The 18,399-nt window shown below is 43.8% G+C and overlaps 1 protein-coding gene across 5 annotated transcripts in view; it reads right to left on the bottom strand.

Annotated features, from left to right (window-relative positions):
- The window catches only part of LOC138489237 (AN1-type zinc finger protein 2A-like), a 422,968-nt gene that overhangs the window by 85,736 nt on the left and 318,833 nt on the right, over window positions 1-18,399 (bottom strand). The window contains exon 10 of one of the 5 annotated variants that reach the window (XM_069616924.1): window positions 2,607-2,839. The exons of the other annotated variants lie outside the window; for them this stretch is intronic. Coding sequence (XP_069473025.1) covers window positions 2,822-2,839 — 18 coding nt within the window. The 3' untranslated portion in view covers window positions 2,607-2,821. Of the gene's footprint in view, window positions 1-2,606; window positions 2,840-18,399 lie in introns of those variants that run through there. 5 annotated transcript variants of the gene reach the window in all.

The raw sequence follows: 18,399 nt of genomic DNA, 5'->3' as shown, positions 1-18,399 counted from the left end.
ATGACACAAAACCTAGTAAGATCATTGTTCTGTCCTCCTTCTGTTTCCCCTCTTTGTCTTGTCGCGCCTAGAAACACTTGTGGACAGGCGCATTATACATTATCATATGAGTTTGTTGTGCCTCTTCCCCCAAAAGTAATGCTGTTGGTTTCACTTTACTAATCATGTTAGGATATATGTATGAGTGTCCCCAATTGGGTCTTGCTTGCCCTGACTTGTTAGCCTGTCCAGAATAAGTCTGCCCAAGGCTATACCTACCTTTAAGTTGCTGATAGCCCCTTTAAAAAGTATACAGGTTTTACTAACTTGTGTTAGCTGTGTGCCAAAGAGTTATTGCTTATCTCATTCTGTGTTCTGATCTTAAAAAGCAACTGTAATAGAATATTACAACATTAGGTCTTACCAGCCTAGAATAGCTGTGTGCCATTCCTTAAAAATGTTCAGTTTGGTGTAGCTGACCTTGGGTTTCCTGGAGCATTCAAAATTAGTGTAAAGAGTTCTTGCTTATCTTAGACTGTGTTCCACTGAGCTGAAAAGTAACTGTAATTGTATATTACACCAGAAAGGTCTTACTCGCCCAGTATGTGTGTCATCACAAAAGTAGCAAGTATCCTTGAATGTGTGTTCCACTATTCGGAAAAGTATATTTGCAAGTTGGTTTACAATGTGATTTTGTTGCAGAGTGTCACTGGATAAACCAACCAGGCCTACTGCCCTTGAATTACTGTAATGTAATCTGACAGTAACATATGGTTTTACTCCACAGGAATAGGTGTGACCTATACTGAATCTGTATAATGAGGTTTGACTTCCCTAGAATTACAGTTACTCAGAGTAAGGTTCCATGCTTTGGTCAATGTACGTTAAAGCATAGTGTTGTGTTTTTATAATTGTGGTGATCTATAAAGTCAAAGTACTTATTTACTCAAGATTTACCTTGATCTACTTGTATTTGAATAAACCCCTTTATTTTTACAATACATAGTGTTTGTGTTTCTTTGGACTATATGTGTACTACAATTTCTTTGTACCGCTTCTACAGCCCTCTATCCCACCTAAATTAAGCCTAGCTGCTTGGTCTATGCTCACATGAACTCAGGTAGTACAGCCTCATACTAAGAGTGGCGTCTTCTACTGTCTCAGTTGGTTTCACTAAGCCCTTAGTTGGCCTTCAGAAAATCTGACCTAACACCTCTGACCACCTAAATAAATTAGATCTGGGAACATTTCCAAAAGAGTAGGAGGTCCCATAAAATGACACTTCAGAACCCACAAAAATGAATTCTGGAGCTGGAACAGGAGATGGATATTGCATCCGTCAAGGTCATACAAAAACAAACCCAGATGCTCAGGCTACTCTATATTGATTTAGTTTGCTTGTGTATACATGTTTTAGGAACCAGCAGTCTGTGCGAAGGCTCATCATCTTTCTCACTTGTATTCTTTGGATTTGTGACACTCTTATTCTGAAATACTCAGGTTCTAAAATCTTAATAAACATCAAGTTTAAAAAATATATATATTTCATATTGGTCAAGGAAGTACACATTCCACCTGGGCCCCCACCCCTTTCTTCTTTGGTGAACTGGTTTCCACTTCTATCCGCGAGACCAACATTCCCTTGTAAACCATTCTTCTATTCTGGCTCTAGGGAGGACAAAATAAATCTGAAGATGGTCCCCAATCTCCGGGCATTCTGGGGTACAGCTCACATCACAGTGGACCAGTTAAAGAGCATCTTTCATAACCACACATACATTGTTACTTTTTAAACAAATTCCAGGTGCAACCCCGACATGGCATATATGTGAATCTATGCTTTCACTGGAAACCTTGCAAACCAAATTAAGCTTAAACAGGCAAGGACTGCATGTTTCGGTCCACAGCATGCCACAGTGTATGTTCTCAACAGGCCTACAGGTGTAGGGTGGGCAGATTACCCGGCTTTGCTGGGACTATTCCGGAATCGGGGTCTCTCTCCCTACTGTCCCAAGAGTTTATTATAATGTTTTTTTTAAAAAACATCTCATGTTTGGGAGGGTGATCACTTGCAGAATCAGAGCAGAGACCGCTGGAGTCATCTGCATCTTCACATCACGATGCAAAATGCCCATTTACTAACATATTTATCAAAACAGTTACAAATGAAGAATATAATAGTTTGGTAATTTAACATTAACATTTAAGACCAATTTATGGCATATCTGGGGGTGGGCTCAACCCTCAAAATTTCAGTTATCAACCATATAGACCAGTTGATTATGGCATAGAAACTGTAAAAATTGGATCCTTAGCAAGGTCTAGAATCGCAATGAGAGCAAAAGCTCCTTTGGTTTTAACAGGTTAACAGACTGCCAATTCAGTATAGTTAATATATATGGAAAAGTCTGGAATCCTCTCCCCACCACTACTACTGTTAGTTATGGTGGCCACTGTCAAAATGTCCTATCTTTTTGCTGTTGGCCGTCCCCGTTTTTTATTTTGAAATATATTCCATCCTCTGCAAGTGGATACTCTGGTAACTTGTGAAAAGTAAGTTCTTGCCAATACATTCTACAATATAATGACCATGGCCTATGAATACAAATAACCCTCAAACAAATATGTAGGTCTTGGTTCAAAAGTTTATTTAGAACACTAATATTCGGTCACCTGCCTTAAAAAATTAAAAAACATTCTCCAAGTCCGCTAAGAGGCGAAAGATGTTACACTGGTTTCAGTAATTGGTGGCTTGATATTTCATCCAATGCGATTTAAAATGTGTGCAAAGACAGCCAGATGTGTTCTGTTACAGATGAGAGATTCACCAGACGTGAAACAATCATTTGACTTCTTTAACCTGAAAAATTGAATGGAAAAGAAGGGATTTACAAAGATTAAATGTTTACAAAAAAAAATAATAATAATAATATGAAGTTCTTCATGGAAATTCTAGTCCTGGCTTTTCCTCCTGGTTGTGAATTGATTGCAACACAGGCAGGCCTTCGAAAGGTATACAGAGAATATGCTGCCTCTAAGAAATGTCCAGATCCACGAACGTCCATGTGCCAGCACCACTATATGGGTTAACAACCCCAGCACCCAGTTCCACACTGTTTTTCTGCCTATCAAATTCTGGTTGGAGCCCAACGTATGGTCTATAGTTAGGTCAGGTAGTCTTTGGAAAAGATTAACCACACCAGAATCAACAAGAGGGTAGTTTGTCATTCTAGCACCCTGCCCTCTTCTCCTTCCAAATTGGGTGTGGAACAACAAATCCAAAGTCCCCGACGGGGAAGGTGGGGGCAGAATGTACTTACCGGATTGAAGTGAGCAGCTGCAAAGAACAACTTAGCTAAAAAAAACAAATCTCTTCTTGAAGAAGCATCTAAAATGTATTGCTTACAAAATGTGCTAATGCTGCCCCTGCTACGGTGGATTGAGTATGTAATCTCATCTTTCTGCCCCCCCTTCACATACAGTGTCCAGCTTGTGTGCTTGCTTTTCTTTCTTTCATAAATTGAATGACTTTTTCGACTTCCCTGAAGTATCAGTCACTTTAAGAGAACACTTGCTTCTATTATTTTTTAGAGGTAGCCAAGAACTAGGAGTTGTTGCTGTAGAAGTTGTTGCTGGGCTTCAACCTTCGAGGGTAGCAGGCTCAACCCCTAAAGATTGACATGCGGAAGCACGCACAGATTTGGAGGGTCTGGAAAACGAAATTGCCTGGCAAATCCCTGAACACCAGTGCGTGCACACCTGAAAGAAAGCTTGAGCATGTTCTACATTATCAGGCTTGAACAAGCCAATGGAAAATGCAGAAATCACCCGTTTTTTGGCTTTCCCATGTATGTTCCTAAGATGAGACTCTTAATCATGCGCACAGCGAGCATTACACCAAAGTCAGAATGCACTGCTGATTTCTGTACCGCACCCGGTACCATGTTAGACAGCATCCAACACTCGATCTAGCGGGTCGCAGTCTACAACACCTTCTCTTTTTGAGCGAAGCAGTCCAAAAGAGTAATTGCAGGTGTTGCAAGATTTTACAAAAGTCACTGCCTGGGACAGGATTTAGGAAAGTCCACCTTGAGTGAACAGGGTTATACTTCTTAGGGTTAGCCTGAACAACCCAAGGTTATGGTAGTATGGCGAGCAGCCAGGCTTAGTCTACTGAGGGAGGAGGGCTATAGCTAGGTACAAAGACCTCAGCATACCATAGTTCAAGAAAGCACTTATACACTTAAGAGTTATGCAAAAATAGACATACTCCAAAGGACACGGTTACAATTCACAGTTCAGGTAAGTACTATTAAATCAAATATATATACAGTGTAGGACCACTTGTAATACTCTGTCATTTGATAGATCGGAGAAATTCATAGGCAATCATATTAGAGCAGTTTGATAGTAAATCACATATTAAACCAACCAGAAACATATGCAAACTTTCCGAACTCTTAATAACATTTTATAACTTCCCCAATCCTGTCTCAATAGTCCAACCCGATCTAGATTGAGTCACTCAATGTTCACATGGCGGGGCAGGGGTCACCAGTGATCACGGGATGACCAGAAAGAGGCAGGAAAGCCAATAAATACTGTACAGTGTCAGTTTCCAGGAGGTGCAGGTAAGTAATGTGAGAAACCTGGAGGTCTCTCACCCGCTAGTCTCCAGGGATCTGTCATCCAGGTGGCCAGGACACGGCCATCACTTTTGGATCCAGTTCCTGGGGGTGGACCAGTGCGGGAGGATCACCTGAGTGAGGGGTCTTCAGGGAGTTGAACACCAGATGGCGAGACGCAGTATCCCCTTCCCTGTAACACCTTTACCCCACCCTACCAGGTAGGATACGTAGGAACTCTACCCTCATCCTTTCGCAAAACACATACATTTTCTCACCGACAGCTCGCTATGAGAGAAAACGGACAAACACCCGAGCCGTAAATCTGACATGTCCCAATACAATGGTCAGGCAATTACTGGCCATCACGCAAACCTGACTCCCATTACACTTCCCCACAGGGATAAAAGGCAGAGCACGAGAGCACACTCTGAAAAAGGCAAAACGCACAAGGAAACCGCAGTTCCAAGATGGCAGTTTACCAAGAGGACAAAGATGGTAAAACAGAAGGGGATCACAAGGAGGGAAGGGCCCTTGACATTTTCGACAAGGAACCGTTACTCTCATGAAACTTCAAGAATAGAAAGCGTAAGACCAGGAAACCAGGCTGAAGAATCCTACATTGTGTGTCAGAGGTAACCATGCCCTCCCGCATTGATAATCAAGGCGGAGCGAATCAGCAGATGCCGTGGTCCTGTCCTTGGCTCCTACAACAAAGAAGCGCCAGTGAAATCAGAGCCGGCGAGTTGTGGAGACCGATGCCAGACCGGTCTGTGTTGAAGCCAAGGTTGCAAGCAGTAAAATGTTACTCTCGGGAGGATAGCTCAGGGGCAACGTGCTCACCCTGGAAGCAAGATGACACTGAGCAACACAGGTTCAATACCCGGGTCGGCGCTTAGAAACCTCTGGGTATTAAGTGCGTTATAAATAACGTATCATATCATATGAGCGCTGAAGCGAAAACCAACAAGAGTACAATTGAACAACAGATGAGTGATTGAACTTTGAACCAAGCTACATTAGAGTGATCCGACACTGCAAGTGTGCTCATTCAAAGGTCTCCGCAAGGTATCCAAGCAAAAGAGTGCAAAGGAGTGTGAATCAAAGTGGTCCTGCAACGGGTCAAGCAAAGTCTCGTGCACGATCGGAAGTCTGTCATCAGCTTTTTTAGCAGTATCAACATCAAAGTAAATAAAAGTTGGTCCGAGCCCGAACGAGGGAGATCAATTGAAAGCTTTGGGTTAAAGCAAGTTTGTGTTAAAGTGAAATAACTTTAGTACTAACTCGGATGAGGGAGAGTGATTGAACAATGTGTGAAACTGATCTTAGGGGGATCCGAGGTGAATAGTAAAATCACCCGAGAAATTGAGTACATGTGAAATCCTAAGAGGAAAAGAACGTATCGTTTGTTTGTCGCATCAGGCCCTCTGAAAGAAGAGACTTTGAATGCCAAAGAGACTTGGGCACGGAAGGCCCTGATGCTAATGTTTTAACTGCACCCTCGTGCTAGAGAAGCTAGAGACTGTGCTAAGCTTGAGTGTGCCACCTTTTCCCGTGCTGAAAACGTGGGGAAGGGAGGCCCACGGCCCCAATATCCTGACATATCATTTCTTGAACGCTTCTTTCTTTTATACAACATTGTTTCCCACACTATTTGTATTTAAAGGCAAGGATTGACAATATGTTTTTTAGTATAGGCCCTTTTATTTTGACAAGACACCACTAGCAATGTGTTATTATTTGAGGGTTGTAGCTTGCTCCCATCTTTAGATTTAGATATGTGTTTTTCAAACCCTTTTTTGAAGTTAAACACTCTTTAACTGTGGTCACTTGTGTCACTCTTACTTTTGATACCATGTCTTCCTTACAGTAAACAATGGTTACAAATAGCTTCAGGCAGGTTAGTATGGCACCCTGAGAGAATGCCCAGGGACAAGAGTCCTAGGGCAAGCTGTTTTACCGCCTAAAGCACAAAGGGTCTGCCTCAATGTTACTGTATAGGGATCTGGGAGACAGTGAAATATAAGCTATATGCAGCCCCCAGAGGGACAGGATTTAACAAGCAGACCCCAGGTAGGATGTACCTAGGGGTGAACAGTACCTTGGATTGAAGAAGGTGTTGCTGTAGGACAGTTCCTGCACTGAGACAACAGCAGGCCTGGTCTCTGTTTCTTCAGCTCTGGCGACTTGGAGAAAGGGACTTGGGTGGATCTGGCGACAGCAGTCGTGCAAGGGGACGCGCAGCAATGATCTTCCCTAGTCTGGCTTGTTGGAACCTTTTCCAGGCAAGGTGTAAAGACTGTTGTCGCGGTTGTCAACTCCGCTCGGTTTCCAGGTTCTCACCTCAGGTGAGGGGACACTCTGAAGCTGGTTGTAGATTAAGTGGTTTTAGTTGTTGTAGACTAAGAAGGGTGCCCTCGAAGTTCCAGGCAAAACCGTGCTTCCGGAGACTATGCACAGCGATAAAGCACAGGACCCCAGGTACAGGTGAAATGCAGGCCGTGGAGGTCGCAGCTCTTCTGGGAATGGCACAGCGCTAATTGTAGCTTGTCTCAAGATTGATAAAGCCCACCACTCTACAGGAGAAAGTAGTCTTCCTCAGATCTTCCCTGTCCCTTGGAAGGATGAGGTTCAGTCAGCAGCAGCCACTGAACAGGTTCTGGCAATCGTTGGAAGGGCTGGCGACATCCCTCTTCGGAATCTTTTTGTCCAGTGGTCGACTCTGGGTTTCAGCTGCAGGACCTCGGAATTTATCCAGGAACGCTTGATAACTCCACCAATAATGTCCCATGCACCATTCAAACTTGGGGGTAGCTGTCCAATGTGGATAGCCAGCCTCCCAGTGTGAACTGGTTTCAGTCAAGTCTCACTGTGTAACGCTCACCTGGTATCCACGGGGACGTCAGTCAGCCTGTTCTGACCTCTTATGACCTCAAACCCTTCCCTGGTGGCTATTCCACTGGAGACTGGGCCTGAAACACAGGATTGTGTCATGCTCACCTGGTCTCCATCGGTGACCGATATCTGTACTGGCGTAGTTTTGATGGTATGATGGTGTCCTCTCCCCGGTTATCTCCCCAGGAGGCGTTAGCCTGCAATGTTGAAACAAGATGTTAGCTAATGAGTGGGTTGGATTGGTCCCACTACCTGCAACCCCCTGATGCCCGACTCCTCTCCTGCTCACCTTTGAGTTTGGTGAGGTTGGCTCTCCATCCTGCTTGACCTTCAGCAGGGGCGGAGTAGGCTCAGTCTTTCTCTGGGCACAGTTACTTCACTGTTCGAGTGGCTGTTGCTGTGTTTCGGGAATGCTTGGATAAATCAGGTAAGTCTCTATCCCAATGACAGCTTGGTATAGATGCTCAAAGTCTTATTGTCCCAAGGTTTAAACGGGTTGTCTTTCTTGCAGACGCGGTTTCGTACAGAAGTTTAGAAGAAGAATTGACTCTCCTAGGATGCTGAACTGGTTGCCTCCAGGTGAGAATTAGCGCGGATGAGTGGCGCTGGATGGCTGAACAATTGTTTGTTTTGTATTGTGCGCGACTAACCTGCTGTTTTCTGTTCACTTTTTGCAGGCGCGGCCCCAAGACGAAGAATGGAAGAACCGCTCCTAAGTAACCCGGAGGAATGCAGAATCCCGGGTGAGTATTGGATGCCTGCGCGGAAATCCTTTCCCAACAGGGGCGGCGGTCAGAAGACCAGCTGGAGACGAGACTGATGGACGAAATTGCAGGTAAGGCCTTTGTCGCTGTAGTAACACCTGTTCTTCTCCTTTTCTTCTTCCAGGCACCAATGGATGGAAATCACAGACGGGCGTGGGTGTAGAAACTCGAGGACAGAGCAGACACGGTGAGCGTTACGCTGCAGGAGTGCAGAATAATGCGAAGCGTGCTCTGCCTGCAGGGTGTGGCTTAAATAGCCTTGCAAGTAGTTCCAGGTGAAGTAGTCCCTTTACCATACCCTGTCTCTCAGGAAAAGTAGTCCCTCTGCCACACCCTGGATATACAGAATGCTCAGCCTCACTAGGCAGATTAAGTAGTTCCATAAGTTCAGCCCATTTCATGAGCCTTGCGCCAACGGCGCCAGGACTGAGTCCATGAGGCTCTGGGGCACTTCCTTGGGGCTTGACAAGTCCTTCTGGGTGACAGGGACTGGGGTGGGCCCAACAGTTCCAGGGGTTTCGGAGCACGCACCATGACAGCTTGGTAGAGTTTAACTCCCTATTGTCTCTGTGTGCTTGAACTCCTTCTTCCCCAGGGGTCCAACCCTTCCCTTTGATCCACAGCTCACCTTGTTTTAATGGATAGTGTGCTCTCCGTCCTGCTAACAGCACAGGGGCGCATTGATTGATGCAGGCTCGTTGCTGCCTAGTTACTTCACTGGCAAGAGTCCGACAAGTAAGTATAATGTGTCACGCTGCCGGTGCAGAAAACGCAAAGCATGTTTCTCAGCCTGGGTGTGGCTTAAATAGTCTCTGGGTATCCCAGGTGTCTCTTGGCTGAACCACACCCAAAAGACTAGACCGCACATGCAGTTCTGGGAACCGAAATATGTGGGGGCATCCATCTTGTCCCCATCAATGCACTACAAGTCCAATCCCCAATGTTATCCTATGGGAATGAGTGAGTCTGGTGCCACAAGCGCCAAGTCTGACTCCAAGTGGGTCTTTGGAGGGATGGAGAGGCCCTTGGGGGCCATGTAGGCGATTGTGGCCTGGCTCCAGCCTGACCTCTTGGAGCGCTGGGGACATGAGGGGCAGGAATCATGACACACAGCAGGGGAGTTTCGGTTGACCTCCCCCACTTCCTGTCATACAGTCTTGGCGGGCTTTCCTTGAAAAGCATGTTGAAGACATGGGGACAAGAGGACATTCCACTATCCAGACAGGTAGAAGGAGGTATCAGAAAGGACAAGCCATCGTGTTCAAGACTTCGCAAAGTAAAGCCACTTTTTCGTAAATGGTGTGCGTAGGGGGTCCTTTATCGGAGCTGCGATGATAGCCTCAAATAAAAATACATGACATGTTGTGTAAAAGGTACACTGCCACCAGCACGAACAGGTGGGCTTGTCACAGTAACAAATAGTTACTGGAGAGGTGAGAAAATGGATACCTTGTACCCCCTTCTCAGCACTCCACATAAGGTGGGGTGTGCCAATCACGCAAGTGAAAACACAGAAGAAACAAAAAGTGTCCACCTACCTTGGTTACTGGAAGAGTTAGTCAGAAAAAGAAACTATGACGGAGAAGCTCTAGGGGCTTCTGACAACGCAACGCACAGCACCGTCTGTGTAGTTTCATTAAAAAGTAGATGCCTAATAATCAGAGGAAAGCATAGCTCGGATAGAAAGAATCCCCAAATGGGGTGTTAGCAAAGAAACTGAAAATTCTCCCCAATTTTCTTTAACCTGAGAGACCACCAGCACTTTTTTTGATTTTAATCTCCTGAGTGGATGGAACTTTTTACCACTCACTCACTCACTCACTCACTCACTCACTCACTCACTCACTCTTTTTATCTGACTGGGATTTTTATTTTCACTGTTTTATGGAGTCTGGTAAAATCCATATGTTTAATAGAGGCATCTGTGTTTTGCCCTGTGACATCCAGCATCCTATGTGCAGTGTCACTGAGAAGTCCCTTGGCCTTCACTTTATGTTCAAATACATTTTTATGTGAGAATGACAGTTCCCAAGAATAGTAAGATAACTTTTATCTTACCTTTTATTTTGTGGATTCAGCACACATCACCCTCTGTGGGGTGCTGGGGGTTACATTGCAACTTCTCCCACTCCTCATGTAACTTTTTGTTACAACTGACTAACTTAAATGGCTGGTGGCAGTGGTTACTTTTTGCTACCTTTTGCGCAGGTTACTAGCAGGCTGATTTCTCCCATCTTTTGTTTTGCTATTTTTCAATTGTCACTTCCTTCTGGGTTTTTCTTCCATCCTTTAGAATAGATTGAGTCCTTTGTGACTTTTGCCTTTGGCGGCCTTCAGCCCTGAAGCCTGCCCAGGCTCCAGTGTTTCTGGGAAGGCAGGAAGTGAGGGAGGAGCCCTTTGTCTGTAGGTAGGCTTGGCTGAAACCAGTTCTAACTTGGTGCTGGCTTTTCTGAAGGACAGCCAACCTCCAGGTGATTGACCGCGCAGAGTATGAATGACTGAGATCCAGGATAAAAGGCAAGGATTTGTGGACTACAGACAGTAGTCTAGCACTGAAACAAGGAATCCAAAGCAAATTCCAGGACCGCAAAAGCACTGGTGAAGCCTTGCAGCTGTGCTGACCCCGTTTTCATGTCGACAGGGAAGACCCGGCAAGGACTACTTCCTGCCTTAGGCTGGTGGGATCAACTAGCCTCAAGACCACCTTCATTTTGGACCATCCCCCGACTTGCTGTGAATTTCTGGAGCTGCAGCATCACAATACCCGGGGTATCTAGACCATTATCGAGTGCATCGTCTTCCAAAGATTGAATCTGGCTGAAATTTTGCAGGCATCTGTGTGGTCCTCCAGCGACAGGGATTCATCACCAAACGTCCCCAACCTAGAGTTCAGGACAGAGTAATCTAAGAGAATCCAACCAGCGATATTCGTTTCTTCTTAGTGCTAAGAAAAAGACGCTAAAACCACAGCAGTTGAAGTCAGCCGAATTCATTGCTGGCGGCCCCTTCTCCTGCGTGTTTCTGCAGAAGCCCCCCAGAGGTCGACCAAGGAGCAGGAATCAGGATCTGCAACATTGCACCCAGAAGGAAGCTAGCAACAATTTATTTTTCACTTTCAAGGTATTGTAGGGCTTGGGTTGCAATTACCCTGTGCCATTTTCAGTGCTTCCTGGCTTGGGAAGTGCTGTTTTCTTCAATAAAGGGTTGACCTCAACTCCTTTATGCAGGCCTCACAGCTTGTGCACCATCAGGTAGGCTCCCCTTGATCTCCCGTGTTTCTTCCAGAAACACTGTCTGGCTAACATTTCATTTGAAGATCTTCGTCAGAACTGGAACTGTACCTTTGACTTCAGCTTTCCTGGTTTCCTAAAGGTCAATCTTCTGATCCTATTGGCTCTGGCAATACTCGTTCCTACATAGGTTTTAATTGTGAACACTTTTATTGCTAGAAAACAGACAGCCTATACCCCTCTGGGAGTGTATTTGTTATTCACAGTTGCTGGTTGTTTTCTGCCTAACTTTGTGCCTATTGTAATAACTTCCTGCGCTTCCTCTCTGTAACCTGAAGCACTGCAACCAATATCTCTTAAGTATATCCGCCCAGATAGCTCTGGGTTTTGTGCGCTATATAAATGAACAAATCAAACTCTGAAACATTCCCTACCATCTCAATTTTGCAAAGGTGATATATGAATAAGTGCTGATACTGACCTTAATTGACGTCACTCTGTGTACTGGATATGTAAAGCATAGAAAAAGTTAATTGCCTGCATTATTGTTTCTTATATTAATTGATTCCATTTCACGTTTAGAATTGCTTGTGTGCCTTGTGTATATATAAATACATATATATATAGTTATGGTTAAGTTGCTGTTTCCATAGGAAGAGCACTTTTTGGGCGGCCTATAACTCCGCTCCCCCTGGACGAATCCTCTCCAAACTTCGCAATAAAAGTATATGGGCTACTCTGAATATTTTTGCAAAGTTTGGTGATGTTTGGTCCAGGAATGGGAAAAGTTATAGGGGGGTCCCAAAACGTCTTTTTTTCCCCAATAGTCTGAATGGGGGAAAAACTTTGCGCACGCCTACAGGCCAAACCGCTGGATGGATTTTCACCAAATTTGCGGCAGGGGCTTGGTCCCGAAAGCGTGCTTTTGTAAATTTGGTGACAATCCGTCCAGTAGTTTCCTTTAAAACAAAAAAGTAGGTCTGAAAAAATAGTGATATCTATGTCCGCTCCGCGGTTACACTTCCCTGTTCGCTCCGCGGTCAAGAAATCGATTGGCTAATCCGTAGCATCATGTCCGCGGACATGTGGCTCTTTCACCGATTGGTTGTGGAACAGCGTGAAGTGGGTCAGATTTCTTCACTGCCTCTGCCATCTTTTGTTCATGTTTTGGTGTACACGGACATCGCCGGTAACACATACAAAACAAGACACCAATGCACTTGTTATACTTATGAAATACTGTTTCCGAAGGTGAGCTTTAATTAGGCTGGGATGGAATGTGCCAGCGCAAACTCACAAAGTTGTGTTTTCTTGCCACCAAATTCATACGGTAAAGTGGAAGTTGGTGCTCAATGTACGGCGACCAATGCCTGCATTTGTGTTACAATGTTTTCAGATTAATATTGAAGTCGGACTGGCGTCCTACGTTTTGAAATCTGAGGCCGCCACCTGGAGCGTTTGATGGAAACAGTGGTTCTGGAGGCGTATGGGAGTAGCAGTTCTCATGATTGGATTCTCATATGTTGTTGTAAAGTGAGAATGTATTTGCCTTCTGAGTGAAGGTCAGTTGATTTGCTTTTTTGGTTGCAAGCTCAGAAGGCCCACGCATCCAAGTCAATCCGTAAGGGGCTATTGTTTTTTGACCTTGAGCAAAAGGGAAACTTCAAAAGCTATGCAAGGAATGAAAGCTTGGGAAAGAATACCATTTGATAAGGTTATGTTTTAAAAACGTTTGTAAGGAACATGAAATATCAGTTCACGAAGATTCTTTGATGCAAACACATTGCTGTCCGACTTTGCCAAAAACAATGGAGGCTGTCAAGATCATGCAAGTTTCATTTTGACGACTCTACACTGACCCGCGTTTTGATTTATATTACCAAACACTAATTCTGACAATGTAACAGAAGTATTATCTTTATGCGCAGTTGTAATTTTCCTCCAATAACAGAGTGCACATTGTCCGCATTTGCAGGCTATGACTAGAGTCATCCTTGTTGATCGTTATTTCTTCTTTGAAATGTTATGCTTGCCCACATAGCTTTGTGTATCAGTTTGCATGTTCTTTTGGTCTTGTGTAACATCAAGACATGTAATTTTTTATTGCTTCTCCATTCATGTTGGCTTCATAACTGAATTACCATCTCACTGTGTAGTTGCCCTTTTTTTAACCCTTACAGCGAGTGCCGATTCTCAGCGTTTGTAGGCTGTCATATGTACCCATGGTCAAGGCTAATATTTCGTTAAAATGTCATGTTTGTCCACTTCCATTTGTGTACTACTTTTCACAATCTTTGTGTCTTTTGTGGAATATTTTCCTAAAGGTTGGTTATTGACCCAGATTTTCTCTTACGTTTTCCGCCTAGCTACATCTTGCCGTACTGTGCGTGCCATGGTTTCCAGATGCAGAGTGACAGCTTCTTTCAATGCCAGATGCAACTGCTCGTGACCGGCTGCCTGTCCATTACAATGTTGTGGGAGGACCGGCCAGGCCCCCTCTGTCCCTACGCTGAACTAGCTATTAGGAGTAACATAATATAATTTATGGTGGTGTAGGGCAACGGTCATGGCGCCGTCTACGAAATACCTGTGCAAACAGAAACGCACTTGTGTGTGCGAAAATAACTGCGTGTGTCTCACCATGAACATTTTCAATGTCGCCCTTAGAACCATTGTTACAATTTAATTGAAAATGGGATTAGTCCGATGGTCTCCGACAGTTGTTTGTTAAATAAAACTACTTTACAAATTGTAAAATGTTAACCTTTTCTTTTAAAATCCAGTGCATCATTTCAAAATATAAGGTACCACGTTATACGTCACTGTATGTTTATTTACAGGTTCTGTGTCACGGCACGTACTTTTGCTTTTTGGAGGCTGTCATGGAAAGCGAAGAGGGGCCATGTATGGAACAACCGCCTTTCCTTTCGATGGTGGCCATCTTGAAAAAGGATTTTGTTTTGTAATCTGTAAAGCCTGCGACGGGCCGGATTATAACCATAAATCCTATTTTTCAGTAGCACACGTTAATGCTTTGCACCTCTATACTATTACTGACAAATCTTATTGCGTCTATGTCCTTTACTGAGAAATATAAGTACATGGAGTGTATGAGATTTAAAAAATATATATATTTACACTGTGAAAGGTGGTTCTTAACGCAACATTTACTTTGTTAACGGATGGCTTTCTTTTTTGGTAGGACAGCTAATAAGGCCATTTGCAAACGGAAATGAGGAAAGAGGCATCAAACAGTGATATGGGGGGTGGGTGGAAGGTGCAAAAATATTGTGTGTTTGTTATTTCTAAGGTTGGGGCAGTGTTTGTCATGCTCCTTCATTATAGCAGTGCTGCTGTTTCTTGGGGAGGGTGGATGGCCTTAGCTGATGTCATTTTCAGATAACTAGAACTTTTGCTAAAAGTATGTAATGTCTACTACATTGTTAATGGCTGACTACCAATACGTGTTGTCGCTGTGCAAGGAAAATGTTGCAGGTGGACGTTCCTACATCAATATAAAATCTGTTTCCACACTGTCCCGAGGCAAACATCTTACAGTGTTTACAAATTCTGGGACACGTTACCGTGCTGTACACCAGCATATTGTCATGTGGTATTCTCCGCAAGGTGTGTAAAGAAGTTACTTTTCATTATGGTTACATGCCACTACTATAAACCGTTCATCTTTAGCAAAACAAACTTTGCAAAAGGGACGTTATGGTTAAGTTGCCCTACTAAAAACCCTTAAAATTCACTAAAAAAAACGGATGTTACGGTTAAGTTGCGCTACTAAAAACCTGTGAAATTCACACAAAAAAAACGTTATAAACGTGACATTATGGTTCGAAGTAAAACCGAAAAACCCCTGAAATTTGCCAGTTATGGTAGGCTGAGCAACCATAACTGACCGCACCACTGTGCACTGCTAACACCAACACCCAGGACAAAGATGACATCACAAATGTCATTAATGACATCACTGATGACATCACACGTCTGGCTCACTCTTTTTTCCTTCACTGATATATTTGGGGCAGTAACAGGCAGGAACTAAAAAGTTATTATACTATAGTAGAAAGTACTATGGTGACAGAACAGATTACATTACATGGGTAGCTCATTCTTTTTTTGAACCATAATGTCACGTTTATAAACTTTTTTGTGTGAATTTCACAGGTTTTTAGTAGCGCAACTTAACCACAACGTCCCCTTAAAGTTTTTTTTGTGAATTTTAATATAAGTGAATGTTTACTTGGATACCTGTGTGAACTGATTTCATTGTTCTGCTCTACAGCTCACAACTCCCTCCTAACATATGCCTGGCTGCTTAGTAATGAAGCATCTTCCTGACCTGTGTCAACCCCAGAACCTTTTTATGGGTGTCATTTTTAAGACTCTTCATAGTGTCTTTTAAATGTTATCCTCCGACAACGTTTGGTGTGTACCTTTTTTATTGTTGCAGGGTTGCCCTTGGGGCTCCCCGTTTAACTTTCTCTGGCTAACTTTGAGAAAACTACGGCTCTCAAGGGTAGAAAAAATCTTTGGATCCCTTTTTTTATTTTTTTAGGTTAAACCACTGCACTCTGCCTTATGTGGAGTGCTGGGGAAATGCAGTTAAAAGGAGAAATGGGATACATTGTAACATTTATGTTACAGGGACAAGCTTACCTTTAACGGCTGGTGCCAGTGAACCTTTCTATTAATTTGGTGCACCTTCACCGCAGGCTGGTTTCCACAGCCCCGGTAAAGGCACCCATGGGTTATCATTTTACCAAAAAGGCCCCTGTAACCTTTGTTCGCCATTTCAGTGTTCCTTGTCCTTTCTTGTTCCTTCTCACGACATCCAGGGCGGGAAAATCCTTTGTACTAACTTTATCTTCGGTGGGAGACCTCGGTCAAGCCCGCCCAGACTCTAGAGTTTCTGTGAAGGCAGGAAGCAAGGGAGGAGTACACAACTCTGCAACCCTTTGTCTTGCAGCCGGACTGTGAGAATCCAGTTCAAACTGGGAGGCTGGCTGTCCAAAAAGTACTGCCAATCCCCCCTGCCCAAGTTTGAATGTTGCATGGCTGATTGATTGGTTGGTTTCCTGCATAAAGTCTGATCCTGGAAGCTAAAGAAGGTAGCTGACCACTGGAACCAAAACCGAAGAAGATGAGAAAAGAAACGTGTCTCAGACGATTTCCAGCGACTGGAGAGCTTGCTGTGTAACCGGAGACAGCCGTTACCCTTCCTTCCAATCGATCTGGGGACTCCAAAATACGACAACCCCGACCGAAAGCCTGGTGAGAGCCACTAAACTCAAGACCTGCATTTTGAGCCATCCCACGTTGTGCTGCGACGTTGCACGGCTGCAATATTCCAATACCCTGGACCCTGAGCCATTGTGTGGTGCAGTCTCCCGAATCGTGCCGAAATGCGGGCATCCTGTTGGACCTCCAGAGATGTGAATCCAGTCCGAAAAGTCCCCTCACCAGAGTGCTGGGCCTTGCAAACGATGAGAATCCAACCAGCTATATTCAGTCTTCTTCTGGCTCCTGAAAAGCCTGGAGTCTTCCCCTTTGATCCCCGCTGCAGAAGTCCTTCCAGTGTCCGGTCTTCAGACTTTATGACAAGGCATTGATGCAACTGGGATATTGAAGTCTCCCCAGTTGCAACCTCTTCTTCTGTGCTGAGTAAACCATGCAAAGATCCTCTTGCCTAGAGCCTTCTCTGTGATCCCTGTCGCAAAATTCCTTCCAGTGTCCTTTCTTATGTCTTTGTGATTAAGGAATTCAATAACCGGGTTTTTGGCTGCAAATCCTAAAGTCTTACTGCTGGAACTCTACTTCCATGCTAAGGTACTGCGCTGGCTGGGGAATTCACTCACCTTAAGCCTTTGTGATTTCTGTAAAGCTGTGGGGTGTTCTTGTGATTGGGAGTACTCTCTTTCAGTGAACCCAGGCCCCTGTTGGAATCCTCTTAGACCCTGAACCATAACTAACTTTAAAGTTAACTATTTACTTGTTGAACAGTCTTTCAACAAGAACTCTGACTTTTGCCTGCAACAGATGCCCATCTCACCCTGCCTACAGCTGGCACCTAGACCACTAGGGTCCCTCTTCTGCCCTTGAGTGAACTCACGCAATAGAATAGGGAATGACTGGATAAGTAAAGGATTCTGTTTGGGAAAGTATAACAAGTGTTTAAAGGTGTACTTACTTATGAAAGAGTTAGTTGTTAACTGTAACTCAGAGTGAACAGCTACAAAAGGTCTTCCTTACCTTGAAAGTGTTCTGCCACTTGTAAAAGTATATTTAAGGTTATTTTACTTAATTTGAAGATGTTCTGCCATTCTAAAAAGTATATGTAAAGTCTTACTTTCCATAGAAACTGTTCGATGTAAGGTTAATTTACTCACCTTTGAGCTGGTTGTGCCTCTTCCCAAAAGTAATGTTGTTGGCTTCACTTAACTATTTCTTTCAGAATATAAGTGTGTAAGTTCCCCAACTGAGTCTCGCTTCCCCTGATTTGCTGTTAGTCTGTCTAGAATAAGTCTGCCTTAGATTATACTAACCTTTCAGTTGCTGGTAGCTCCTTTAAAAAAAAGTATATGGGTTTTACTTACCTTGATCCTAAAATAAGTTATTGCTGACATTAGACTGTGTTCCACTGAGCTGAAAAGTAAATAACTGAATATTAACCAAAAGGTCTTACTCACATAGTATAACTGTTTTATCAAAAAAGTAGATGGCAGTATATACTGTTGCTTAAATCTGTGTTCCACTATTCAGAAATGTATCCTGGTAACAGGATTGGTTATGTAATTTCTTTGTTGAGCGTCACTGCAAAACTGACAGGGTCTACTACCCTTGTATTACTGAAAGTAATCAAAAAGTAACCATTGGTTTTACTCCCCATGAATAGGT

This window comes from Ambystoma mexicanum, chromosome 9, assembly GCF_040938575.1.
Source record: "Ambystoma mexicanum isolate Mex_15411 chromosome 9, UKY_AmexF1_1, whole genome shotgun sequence".
NCBI lineage: Eukaryota > Metazoa > Chordata > Amphibia > Caudata > Ambystomatidae > Ambystoma > Ambystoma mexicanum.
This window is presented reverse-complemented; position numbering and strand designations above follow the sequence as displayed.